Genomic DNA, 12,152 nt, shown 5'->3' with positions numbered 1-12,152 from the left:
TAACCCCTTCGCAAATTGTGTCGTCTTACAGCTTGATATTGTGGGTAGATACCCTACTCCTGTCGAGACAGCCTACCACTGCCACCATCGCAGAGGAGGTACATGGAAGCACTTCTATCATGACGGATTGATTACTGAGAAGCAGTATATCCAGGCTACTGGAGCGTCCCCCGAGGTATTTGAAAGTAATTAAATAATGTCAATATTATAAGTAAAGATTTGATTTTTCATACAATGATATATGTTGTCCCTTGTTTATAGGCCCCTGCACAAGAAGACGAGGAAGAAGGCGGAGAAGGGAGTGCAGAAGGGAGCGTGGAAGGGAGCGAGGACATGGAGAACTTAGATTAGTCGTAGAAGTAGTGCTAGCTACTCTTTTTTGTACTTAAATTAGCCACTGGCTTGGCTTCGTGCCTCTTGTATATACACTCTTCTCAATTTTTATACTTGAAGCCACATCACGTGGCTTAGCTTCATGCTATATGTACATACAAGCACTTTTTGAGCTTTTAATTTTCTTGTGCAACGTTCTATCAATTAATGCCTTGTGAACTAAACATTTTGGAGTTGTAATGTTTTGTTTGGAATTGTAATTGTCGGCTATAGACGTGCTTGCAAGAGTACTAATTAAAATGCGATTGACTGTAAGAATTGAATTACACAATGTGGAAATGGGATTCCTGTAACTACATAGCATACACAACATACACAGCATTCTATAAATTTAAAAAATATTATGTAGCGCGTCTATCAGTGAGTCTATAAACACATCCATATCTGTTCGGGTAGCGTCTATTTGCGCGTCTATAAGACTGTTTATAAATGCGTCTATACACGCGTTTAACGATACATCTGTCTGTTTTTTAAAATTTTTAGCAGAGCATCTATTTACGCGTCTATATGCGCATCTATATGCATGTCTGTCTACTATAGACACGGGTCTCTAGAGTGCAAATAGACGTGCAAATAAATGCACCTGTAAGTTTTTTTAAAGTTCAGTAAACGCATCTGTGGCTGCTTTGTCTTGTTGTGCAACTATAAAAAAAGAAGGCTCTAGCCATGGTTTATGTGGTTAAGAACTTTTCCCACTATTTGTTTGCAAACAAATTTGTGTTCTTTGTACACCATCAAGCACGTCTTAAATAAACCATGCATGATGGGATGCATTGCACGGTGGATGTTAATTCTATTAGAGTTTGATGTCACCATTGTGGTTTGTAAGGTGAGAACCAGCAGACCATATATCTAGGATTCCTAATAGAAACCCATCAAAACTAGCATTGATGACGATTGTTCCTTGTTGACTTAATACCAAAATGGACATAAGAGATTGGCCATTTTTTAACCAATGGGTTTCTAAGAGATTGTGGGTCCATCCCGTTTTCTCAATGAAGTTCCAATACCTTTCCTGGTAGTCTGAAAACACATTCATCTTTGTCGTATGTTCACCCCTTTGATTACAGAGACCACACTTCCACCACCCTTAGCAAAGCCTCTTTTAAAATCACGATTCTCAAGGTTGGGATTTTAGTAGGATCGGGCGATCATTGAAAAGACAAAAGCACATGGAATCTCCACAAAGCTTAGTACAAGACAAAAGCACTTAGGATCTCCACAAGAGGACATAAGGTGACCCTAACAACACGTTGAAAAGTCCTAAACAATCATTAAACCAACATTTAAAATGGTGAACTTTTCAAATGAAGTAACATTACCAACATTTAAAATGGTGAACTTTTCAAATGAAGTAACATTTCAATCTTGACCTTTGATTAGCATTAACTAAACAAGGCGATCCCTTTGGACCCTTTGAGGGCCAAAAACGTGAAGGGTACCAAAAAAGGATTTGGGAGACCAAGCGTGCACGCCTCTTCTTTCTTTGCAGACAGACCTTGACTCTATAATAGTAAGGGTGGCAAACAAGAATTTCACCTGAACGCCTTGCATGCGTCTTTGATCTTTCTTCACTGGTCTCGACTTTATAATAGTGAAGTATCTTGCAGCAGGTTGGCAAGGAATTTGCCTTGCATGCGTCTTCGGTCTTTATTCACTGGTCTCAACTTTATAATAGTGAAGTATCTTGCAGCAGGTGGCAAGGAAATTCCTTTGGCATGCAGGACAACGCGGCCCTTCCCTCTTTAGCGATATAATAACGTAGTCACCCGCTTGCTGACAATAAGATAATACTTGTGCCCGTGAGAATGTTGACAGACCTTGACTCTATAATAGTAAGGGTGGCATACAAGAATTTCAGAGAGCAAGTGGAACCTGAACTCCTTGCATGCGTCTTCGGTCTTATTGACTGGTCGACTTGACTTTATAATAGTGAAGCATCTCGCAGCAGGTTGGCAAGGAAATTCCTTTGGCATGCAGGACAACGCCCCGTATACCCGGGCGGACTTTGCTATATGCTAATAACGTAGTCACCCGCTTGCTGACAATACGATAATACTTGTGCCCGTGAGAATGTGGATTTGCAAACAATGGAATCGAACGAGTCGATGCAAAGATTCCAGAGAGCAAGTGGAACCTGCACGCCTTGCATGACTCTCCCTTTTGCTTCTCAGGCCTGCATATATATTTGGGCAGACAAAGGCCTGATCAATCAATGAACAAAACTCTTTCAAGATGTCTTCGTTCACTCCGCAGAACGTCACCTTTGCATTGACGGACTGCAGCAACATGATCTCTCCAGCGAGCTCCACTTGTCTCTCTGCTGCAACTCTGAGTAGCCATGGATCATCGCAACTTCATGGACGAATTCTCCTACGCCAACGTAGGGACGTCAGCGGTAAAGCTTTAATTGGTTCAAAGGTAAACGGCAAGACCTAACAGCTTCACGTGCATGATTTACGTAAAACACTTCTGATTTGTGAGATAATTATCATGTTCTAAAAGGTCGTCACTTCAACACTTCGCGCTCAGGCACTGGATCTAGGACAGGCGGAGATCATAAATTCGGCTAACGTTGCCGTTATTGAGGTAGCTCCTTCCGTGGAGCAATCACGACGTGAATCCGGAAATTTGACACCCCAGAAGGCAAACGGCTCTAGTACTTCTCAGGTAGTCACAACTTCAATGGAATCTATCTGATACCCGTGGGCCGTGCCCACAGAGAGAGAGAGAGAGAGAGAGTGCCAAGCCGTTTTCTGACATGGGAGCGCATCCGCATGTTAGAGGAACCAACTTCGCGATCTGAAGAGTTTTGTTGCCGGTATAGTAAGCAATGCAAAAGAAAGACTTCTCACTGCGATTGTGGATTCCCTGTTTAAACCTGCCGGTGATGTCAACATCTTCTTCGAGGTAGATCCTCAGTTGCTCCGGCCTGGCTATCAAATTGTAGTTGCTTGGAGTTCTGAGAGCATCGAATATGCATAATCGTAATGCGTGAATTGATAATCATGTATAGGGAAATTTCGCGCCGGTTCCTGAAATTGGTGGGCGAGTTCCTGCCAAAGTGGTTGCAGGAAGCATCCCGGCTGAATTTCCAGTGGGAGTGTATATAAGAAACGGTGAGGCGATGCCTTACGGTTGCATTTTACGTGGGAGAGTCGGGCACTCTGCATCGATATGATCCTAACTTGTGTGCACGTGCGTGCAGGCTCCAATCCTCAATTTGGAGCGGACTACATGACCTCTCCTTTTGGGAAAGCCCTGTTCCATTGGTTTGAGGGCGACGGGATGCTGCATGCAACATATTTTGGCCCAGAAGGTCAGATCACATATCAAAACAAGTTTGTCGAGACAGAAGGATACAAAATGGAGAAGGAAAGGAAACGGCGGGTGTGGCTGAACACGGTAGAAGGAGATCCGAAAGCGGTGGCGATAGGATATCTCTTCAATCAGGTACTGGGTAGATTTCACTGCCGGCGCCGGCGTATATCAAGCTGGATGATCGTATTGTTGTGTAGTATAATTACTGCTGTGGTACTGAAGCAGAAGGTGCATGGTGAATTGCAGCTAAGGTTTGGGAAGGTGAACAAGGCGACCTGTAACACGACAGTGTTCGAGCACGCAGGAAGAGTGTTCGTTGGAGCTGAGGGAGATCTTCCACACCAAATCGATCCAGCCGACCTGAGCACAATTCGCGCGTGGGATTGGAATGGAGCATGGGATCGCCCTTTCGCTTCCCATCCCAAGGTTTATACAAACAAGTTGAATGACTTTTGTGGGCTTGGAGATCGAGAGAGAAAGAGATATCGAGAGAGAGAGAGAGATTGTTGAGAAGAAGTGGGTGGAGCAATAACAAGAAATAAAAAAATAAACATTTTCTTTTTGCAAGCAGGCCTCCCCTTCACTAAGGCCTCCCTATCTAGCTTATCCAGGAGGAGACACCATTGGCCTAACTTTTAGTCACCTTTATATTAAACCTCTTATATGACATTTTGGTAATTTTATAATAAATAATGGGAAATTTAATGAGGAAGTGGCATGTAGGCCCCCACCCCTTGTTCCCCCTTATACCCGGGATCTCTTCACATCAATGGTTTTGACTTTGTGAAGCATTTGTGGACCGTTCAATATGACATAAAATCCATTTTTTCACCAAACATTATGATCATATTTAACATGGAAAATTGTTTTTTCCAGTGAAAACCCTTTTCTCACCATGTCATTGTGGCTTAAGCCCTCATTGTATTTTTTGACTAGGGGTTTTATATGTTGGTCTTCTTTAAATGTAAGCCTAACATTTAGTTACTTTAGTTTACGCATCTCATTCAAAGGGCCTTCCTTACCATCTTAAGCTAGAACCAATATTTGGTTCGAACACATGTGAGGAGAAAGCTATGCATAGGCACATGTTAAAGATTTAATTTTCATTGTTGTTGTTGCACTCACAAGAAGCAAGTGATGCACATGCACATGCACATGTCAAATCTTTTTCATTGTTGCTACTGTTTGCAGATTGCACGAGACACGAACGAGTTAGTGGTGTCTGGATATGCAGCCATGAAGCCTTACTATATGATTGGAGTCGTCTCTGGTATGTTGTAATCAAAATTATAATTCAAGTGCCATGTGCATGTGCACATGCATGCATGTGCGTGCACACATGTATGCATCAAATGACATAGTAACAATAGTGTATATTCATGGTAAGGTGTTGTTTAATTATATGAAACCTATTTTTATTTTTTTTTCCTATAGTGCTCTTAACGTGACTTGTACCTAGAAGTGCCACTCACATTGTAGGGTGTGGCTTATTTCCTACTATAATGCAGCTGATGGTGAGATGCTTGTCCATAAATGTGACCTCGAGCTAGACAAATGCATCTTGGCCCATGAAATTGCCATTACCAAGCAGTGAGTATACTAACATTTTCAGCAATACTATCTTATTCTTAATCTCAAAGTGGTTTATCCTTTTTTTAAATGAACAAGATTAGTAACATTTTGAATACAAGTTATACTAGAAGACATCTCTTTCAAGTTTCTTCATCCAATATTGTTGTCTATTAAAAGAAACTTGCATCTTTGGACTTAGTGTGTCCACATTAAACAATACAACTAGAGATCCAATCAGATACCACTATCTGAAATATTATCCTCAATAATTTTACTACTCTTCTATTTGAGATTTTGGATGATCTAAGCTAAACAATACCATGCATGTTCTTTTTCTTATATTTGGCTTCTCATCCATTTGCAGATTTAATTTGATCCTTGATTGGCCTTTGGTGGTGGATGTAGATCGCCTCAACAAAGGAGGAAAGTAAGTGACAAGGGAGTTTCTTGTGAAATGACAAACAAATGTTATAACTCGTCTACATATTTTTGAGATTTTTTTGAAGTAGAATTCTGGACTGGATTATTGATGTTACTAAAACTGTCCCTTTTCTTTTATGCTAATAGTGAAGTTAGACCTATTCGAACATGGCATGTATTAAAATCGTAGCCGTAATTTCACAATGCATTTGCTTATTTCTTTAGTACTCATGGAGTTAGACTTTAAGCTCTCATTAATATCTTGTAAACTAGTAACGTAGCTAGATTTTTTTTGTTAAAACTCTATGTTTTAAGATAAAGGATTAGTACTAAATTTTCTAGAAAATCACATCGAGCTTGGATTAGTGGAGATGGATAAGTACTCATACTTGGTGTTGTGATTTGGTTGGTGTATATAGCCTCATCTCCTTTGATGATAAGTCAGTTGCACGAGTTGGAATTATGCCTCGCTATGGAGATGCAAACACAGTAAAATGGTTTGATGTGGAGATGAATTACACGTATCATGTCATAAATGCATTCGAAGAGGGTGATGAGGTATGCCTTAATCCATTACTATTCTAGGTATGTTATGTCATGTTTAACATATAGAGTTATACAATAAGACATAAGTGCTTGCTCTATCAGTAAATTATTAAAATAACTAAGAGAAACCACAAGAGACATGAGATATAGTAATGTAGTTGATGTGGTCATGTCATGTGCAACTCGAAACTGATTGCACTTTAAAGGTTTGGAAAAGCTTGTTACTACAATGATAATTTCTCATCACTTCATGTACAATCAAATACAATTTTAAAAATAACTTCAAACGATTTCTATGAATATGTGTAGGTTGTACTACATGGTTGTAGAGCTCGAGTCTCTCTCTTTCCGTCAAAGCCAGGATTAGATCAATTGGAGTGGTTTTCACGTGGAATTACCCCTACCAAGCTTGATGTTGCTCAAGACCCATCTATTGATGGAGCGCTATTCACTCATGCACATGAATGGAGATTCAATCTCAAAACAGGTAGTACTAGACTATCATAAATTTTTTTTGGATATATAATTATGTTCATGTTTACTAAATGGATAAATTTCTTCAGGGATCGTTGTTGAAAGAGATTTGACAAATGACACATTCTCAATGGACATGCCCAAAATCAATGAGAAGTTTGTTGGATATAAAAACAAATATGCCTACGCTGATGTGTTAGACTTAGATGCAAGCAAGGCAACTGGTAAGATATTGCACAATATGGTTCAATAGCACATTGTTTTTAGCATGGATTTCCACCTCAGTAGTTGTGGAGAATTTCAAACATCCAAAATTAAGCACATTGACCATCAAAATTTTCATTAATGGCTTTTTTGACCAGGTATGCCAAAGTATGGAAAGATAGTTAAGCTTCACTTGGATGAACGGGTCTCTCTCTCTCTCTCTCCCCCCCTCTCATATTCTCTCCTTAATAAACATGTCCATAGATGAAACAGACAAAGAAACAGTGATAGCTAAAATAAACACATAACAAATTCTCCAAGAAGAGTTATAAACTAGGAGTTCAAAAAACTATCTTGTGTATAGTCTTTATGTGTGGAAGAAATTCTTCGTTTTTGTGTGTGTGTGTGTGTGTGTGTGTGCATACATTCATGCATGCATGGATGCATGCATGTGTGTGTGTGTGACCATGTTGTGTGTGTGTGTGTGTGTGTGTGTATGTGTGTGTGTGTGTGTGTGAGAGAGAGAGAGAGAGAGAGAGAGAGAGAGAGAGAGAGAGAGAGAGAGAGAGAGAGAGAGTGTGTGTGTGTGTGACTTCAATTATATATATCTATCCATAGATTGAGGATGTTCATTATACTTACTTTGATTTATGCCTCTTTTGCATGGTCTTTTGTGTGGAGAAGACAGAAGAGAATATCGTGAAGACAGAGTTCTATGAACCTGGATCACAAATATATCTATCCGAACCTTTGTTTGTTGCAAAGCCAAACGGCCTAAATGAAGATGATGGCTGGATCGTTACATATGTTCATGATGAAAATAGTGGTATTTCTGAGGTCAGTAACTATAACCTAAAAAATAATTGGATAGCTTTGATATAGCACATAGCCATGCATGCAAATGTATGTGCATGGGCAACACATGCACACATGCACATAAACATGCATGCGTGGGGGAGCGCATGCACATGCACAGGCAAATGAACATGCACACATACATGCACATGCACAGCACATGAACATAATCATGAACATGAACATGAACATGCACACACACATGCACATGCCCACGTGCATGTATCTGAGGACACACAAGCATGTGCATGCATGCACGCACGTGTGCACACACACACACACACACACACCCCCCCACATAGACAGACAGACAGACAGACACACACATGCATGCACACACGCATGCATGCACGTAGACATGCATGCATGCATGCAAATAGGTACGCATGCATGTATGCACTCATGCATGCACATACACACACATGCATGTGCATGCAAACATGCAGACACTTGCATGTGTGCGTGCAGATAGGCATGCACGTGCGCAGACACACTTGAGCATGCATGTGCATGCAAACATGTAGACACAGGCATGTGTGCATGTAGACAGGCATGTGCATGCACACACACACACACAATTGAGCATGCATGTGCATTTTCAAATACATGCATGTGCATGCGTGTGCACATGCATGCATGCATGGACACACATGCACATGCATACACACACACACACACACATTCACATGCACGTGTGTGTGCATATGCACTCAGGCATACACGTGTGCACACACACGCATGCACGTGTGCAGATGCAAACACATGCACCTCCACATACCGTGTAAGTATGCACATAGAATGCACGTGCATCACATGTATACATGCCTAGCATGCATCCATTCATGTAGAGACATATGAAAATGTATACACAAAGGGGAATTTACGACCTTAAAATGTCGCTTGGTATCAAGTACTAGTTTAATGTCTTTTCCCAATTTATTATGGTCTTTCTCATACATTGTATCGCTCAACCATAAGATTCATGAGGAATTAATAGGATCCCAATGCCATCCTAGGCTCAGATCCCGTAAAATGATTTTGAGTTTATTATTTTGAGTGTCATGTTACAAGCCTATCTTGAAAAGATAGAGAATTAGTTTTGTCTAAAGAGTTCATTACTATTGTAGGTGCATATACTAGATGCGGCAAAAATTTGTGGAGAACCTTTGGCAAGGATCCAAATGCCACATAGAATACCTTATGGATTTCATAGTGCATTTATCCACGATGTTGTATGAAGGGCTTACCTTTCATTTCTTGTATGAAGGGCTTACCTTTTCATGAAGTTATATGAAGGGCTTACCTTTCATTTCTTATAAGAATGATAAATAATAAATTGAGGAATTTCAAGACAATAAGAAATGAATTGCTATTAATTATATGGATTTTAAAGTTGCTATAGACATTGTGTTAAAATGTGGCCACTTTATGAATGAGCATTTTTATGTCTTTATTATGGCTCACTTTTTAATTTTATTTGCCTTATGTACATCGATGTTGATTGAGTTCACTCTCAGTTCACTACTTTACTTGTAAACATCCTTTCAAGTACAAGGAAAATTTTGTCATCGATAGACAAAAGGATATGACATACTAATTATGTTACACTTTGTCATCCCCTTTTCTCTTGAAATACATGAAAATTTTAACTCCTTTTTTAACAATTTATGATAGGTTTACTTTTCATATACAAAAAATATAATGAGAAATTGATAAGACAATATGTTTTTTTAAAGATAAATTTACATATTTAAGTATGTCTTAGCATAAATCTTAGTATATCCCACCTTTAATATGATTAGCCCTTAATATGATCACCTTTCAACAAAGTTGCTACTAATTTTTATCATATTCAGTTTGAAAAGGCCAAGACACATTCCCTAATACCATAGATAGAGACATTTGAAAACATGATTTTGACATTGAAATCTTCGTTGTATATCTATATGTATTAATTAAGGCAATCTTAGGGATACATGTTGTTTTGCTATGTAAGATATATACTAGCATATAATATTGCAACCATATTGAAATAATTGTATGTAAACTAACCTTGTGAAATAATTGTATTTAAATTAACCCTATGCACTTAGTATGGCTTTTAGATTAGCACTCGAAGAAGCTCTTGCTTGTGTGGAAATTATTTTATTAAAAGGTAGTAATAACTTTATTTAAAGGTTGATAAAAAGAGGCTTGGGGTCCTCCACCTGTCTCTAGTGCTTTCTCAAACACAAGAAATAGGGAGAGGTGCAATAGCATGCTAGGAGATGAGTAGAGCATGTTGGGACCATAGGGCCAAGGGAGTTATAGGGGAAGTTACTAACATGAATATGGTCTTTAGGATGTGAAAGAGAGATAAAAAGAGGATCACATTGTGAGTTCATTCTTTATTGATAAAAAAGTTCAACAAAAATGTTTAGGGTTATAGCATGATTATAGATAGTAATCAATGTGAAGCTTTGCAAACATATTTTATATCAATAAGTTGCACAAAGTGACTTACATTTTCTTTAGTGCACTATGCCCAGACTAATGTCTAGGTTTCAAATTTTGATCTATGAATTTAAATTAAACCATATAATTACCTTCTAAAATTTATCCTAAGGCTATTATCCAAAAGAAGGAATTACTAATGAAGGTTAAATCTATGGGAGTAGGTCATTGTTGACCGTCTTTTCCTCTCACCCCATGCCAGTGACTTTGTGAGTACATGGTGTTTGGACAAGAATAATACGGGGGTAGAAGATTCTCTTTGTTACACTATGATAAGCGCATGGCATACAGTCCCACTCAATGCTCAGGTCTAGAAGTTAGATGTCAGATAGCTGGCATGGGGGTTTGTGCTACATAGGCAAAGCCATATGGAGACGGTTAGATTTGGCATGCATAAAGGAAACACAAGCATTGCAAAAAATCAAACAGAAAAACCACATTATTGAACCCAATACTTGTATTATGATATATGCCATAGCTTGTAATAGTTATACAAATATTGTAGCTTCATCTATGCTTGTGCATCAAAAAACATGTGGCTCTCACTCTTTCTCGCCTCAGCTTGAGGCATAATACTGGATGAGCTCAACCTTGTATAGCCTACTTGACTCAAACCTAGACATAGGCAAAAGCAAGGAAAGTGAGCCCATTATAACTTGGTCTCCTAACTTAAGCAACCTAGCAGGGTCAACGTTTGCTTGGGTGTAGCCAATTGTGAAACTATTTTTGGGGCCATGACTTGATGTACCCTTGAGTGAGATTTTGAATTTTGCATGGACCTGCGCTCTTGCCAGAAATTTTCCTGACGTCATGATGTCGCACTAGCGTAATACATCAACTCAACCAGTACTGTCACATGCACCCTTGCTCTAGGGCACATGGTGATAAGCTGGCTTCTCATCTTAGAGCAAGCTTGTGCTAGAGCTCCATCCTAACATCTATTCCCTTCATCGTCTCTTTGCAGCCTAGTCCTCAACTATATATATGCCTATGATCTATGAATAGAATCACTTTCTTGGGAGCAACTCTTGTGTCGGTCTCTCTCCTCTTTCTCTTCCTCTCAACGTAACTCTTGTGTCTATCTCTCTCCTATTTCTCTTCCTCTTAACATGGTATCAGAGCCTGGCTACGCTCTAGCGTGACTGTGAGGAGAAAGTGATGTTTTTTTGTCAATCTATCAACACGATCATTCACAGAACGTTCTTTCTAATCATTTCGACTACTTGATCGCTAGGTTTTGAGTTGATATGCAAAAGTTATCAAAGATGCATTGCATATAAGCGCTTTGGTCATGATTGATGAAAACAGCCCGCGCTTGCTTGTTTGAAGCATATGCACCGGTAATTATTTTGACTGGTTGGATCACTATATTCCGATTTGAGGTAAGAAAGTTATGATTATTTCTTTTTGCTGCCTGCTATCAATAAAATAGTAGAAGAGTGTTTGAACAGGAAGATGAACACTCATAACAGAGACGAATTAATCTAGGACATGAGGATGAAAAAGGTTCATACTTTCATAGAATCAACAATATTTGAAGCAAAAGCAAAAGCAATTTATATATATATATATACTTAATGATAAGAAGCACCGGTGTCATCCTCCAACTTTCTGTCTCTACCAATTGATCACACCATCTTGCACTCAGTATTTGTGTTCCCTTGGATTTAACACATTGGCATATCATGCTTTTACATTCCCACATGAAGAAATAAGATGCTCAATGACATAAAGCAAACTTCTTTAGCTATAGGACTCCATAAAATTTAGATGAAGAGGAGACCCAACACCCATCGGTCATATCCATAAAAACCAAGAGCGCAGGGTCATTGTTGTAAGCATAGTCAATCTTTAGGGATCAAGATCTTATCTAA

At 39.1% G+C, this 12,152-nt stretch overlaps 1 protein-coding gene across 1 annotated transcript; it reads left to right on the top strand.

The window, feature by feature from the left end:
* Window positions 1-2,638: 2,638 nt before the first annotated feature.
* On the top strand, window positions 2,639-9,023 carry LOC147900554 (carotenoid 9,10(9',10')-cleavage dioxygenase-like). The gene is made up of 15 exons (XM_087377568.1): window positions 2,639-2,814; window positions 2,926-3,063; window positions 3,178-3,303; window positions 3,410-3,512; window positions 3,602-3,846; window positions 3,961-4,140; window positions 4,906-4,984; window positions 5,223-5,304; window positions 5,651-5,713; window positions 6,126-6,264; window positions 6,562-6,739; window positions 6,816-6,950; window positions 7,089-7,135; window positions 7,624-7,767; window positions 8,913-9,023. Exons 1-15 carry the CDS (start codon window positions 2,683-2,685, stop codon window positions 9,021-9,023), a joined length of 1,902 nt encoding a protein of 633 aa, XP_087233694.1. The 5' UTR covers window positions 2,639-2,682.
* Window positions 9,024-12,152: the final 3,129 nt, after the last annotated feature.

The sequence above is a fragment of the Dipteris shenzhenensis genome, chromosome 7 (genome assembly GCF_047967505.1).
Source record: "Dipteris shenzhenensis isolate YYH24624 ecotype China chromosome 7, Dip_SZ_1.0, whole genome shotgun sequence".
Taxonomy (NCBI): domain Eukaryota; kingdom Viridiplantae; phylum Streptophyta; class Polypodiopsida; order Gleicheniales; family Dipteridaceae; genus Dipteris; species Dipteris shenzhenensis.
The sequence above is the reverse complement of the archived record's forward strand: the minus strand, read 5'-3'. Positions and strand labels throughout refer to the sequence as shown.

Coding starts and splice junctions, on each gene's coding strand:
- LOC147900554 (XM_087377568.1), top strand. CDS start 2,683: ATGATCTCTCCAGCGAGCTCCACTTGTCTCTCTGCTGCAACTCTGAGT. Junction 4,141..4,905: donor CTTTCGCTTCCCATCCCAAG/GTTTATACAAAC, acceptor TACTGTTTGCAG/ATTGCACGAGACACGAACGA. Junction 4,985..5,222: donor TATGATTGGAGTCGTCTCTG/GTATGTTGTAAT, acceptor ACTATAATGCAG/CTGATGGTGAGATGCTTGTC.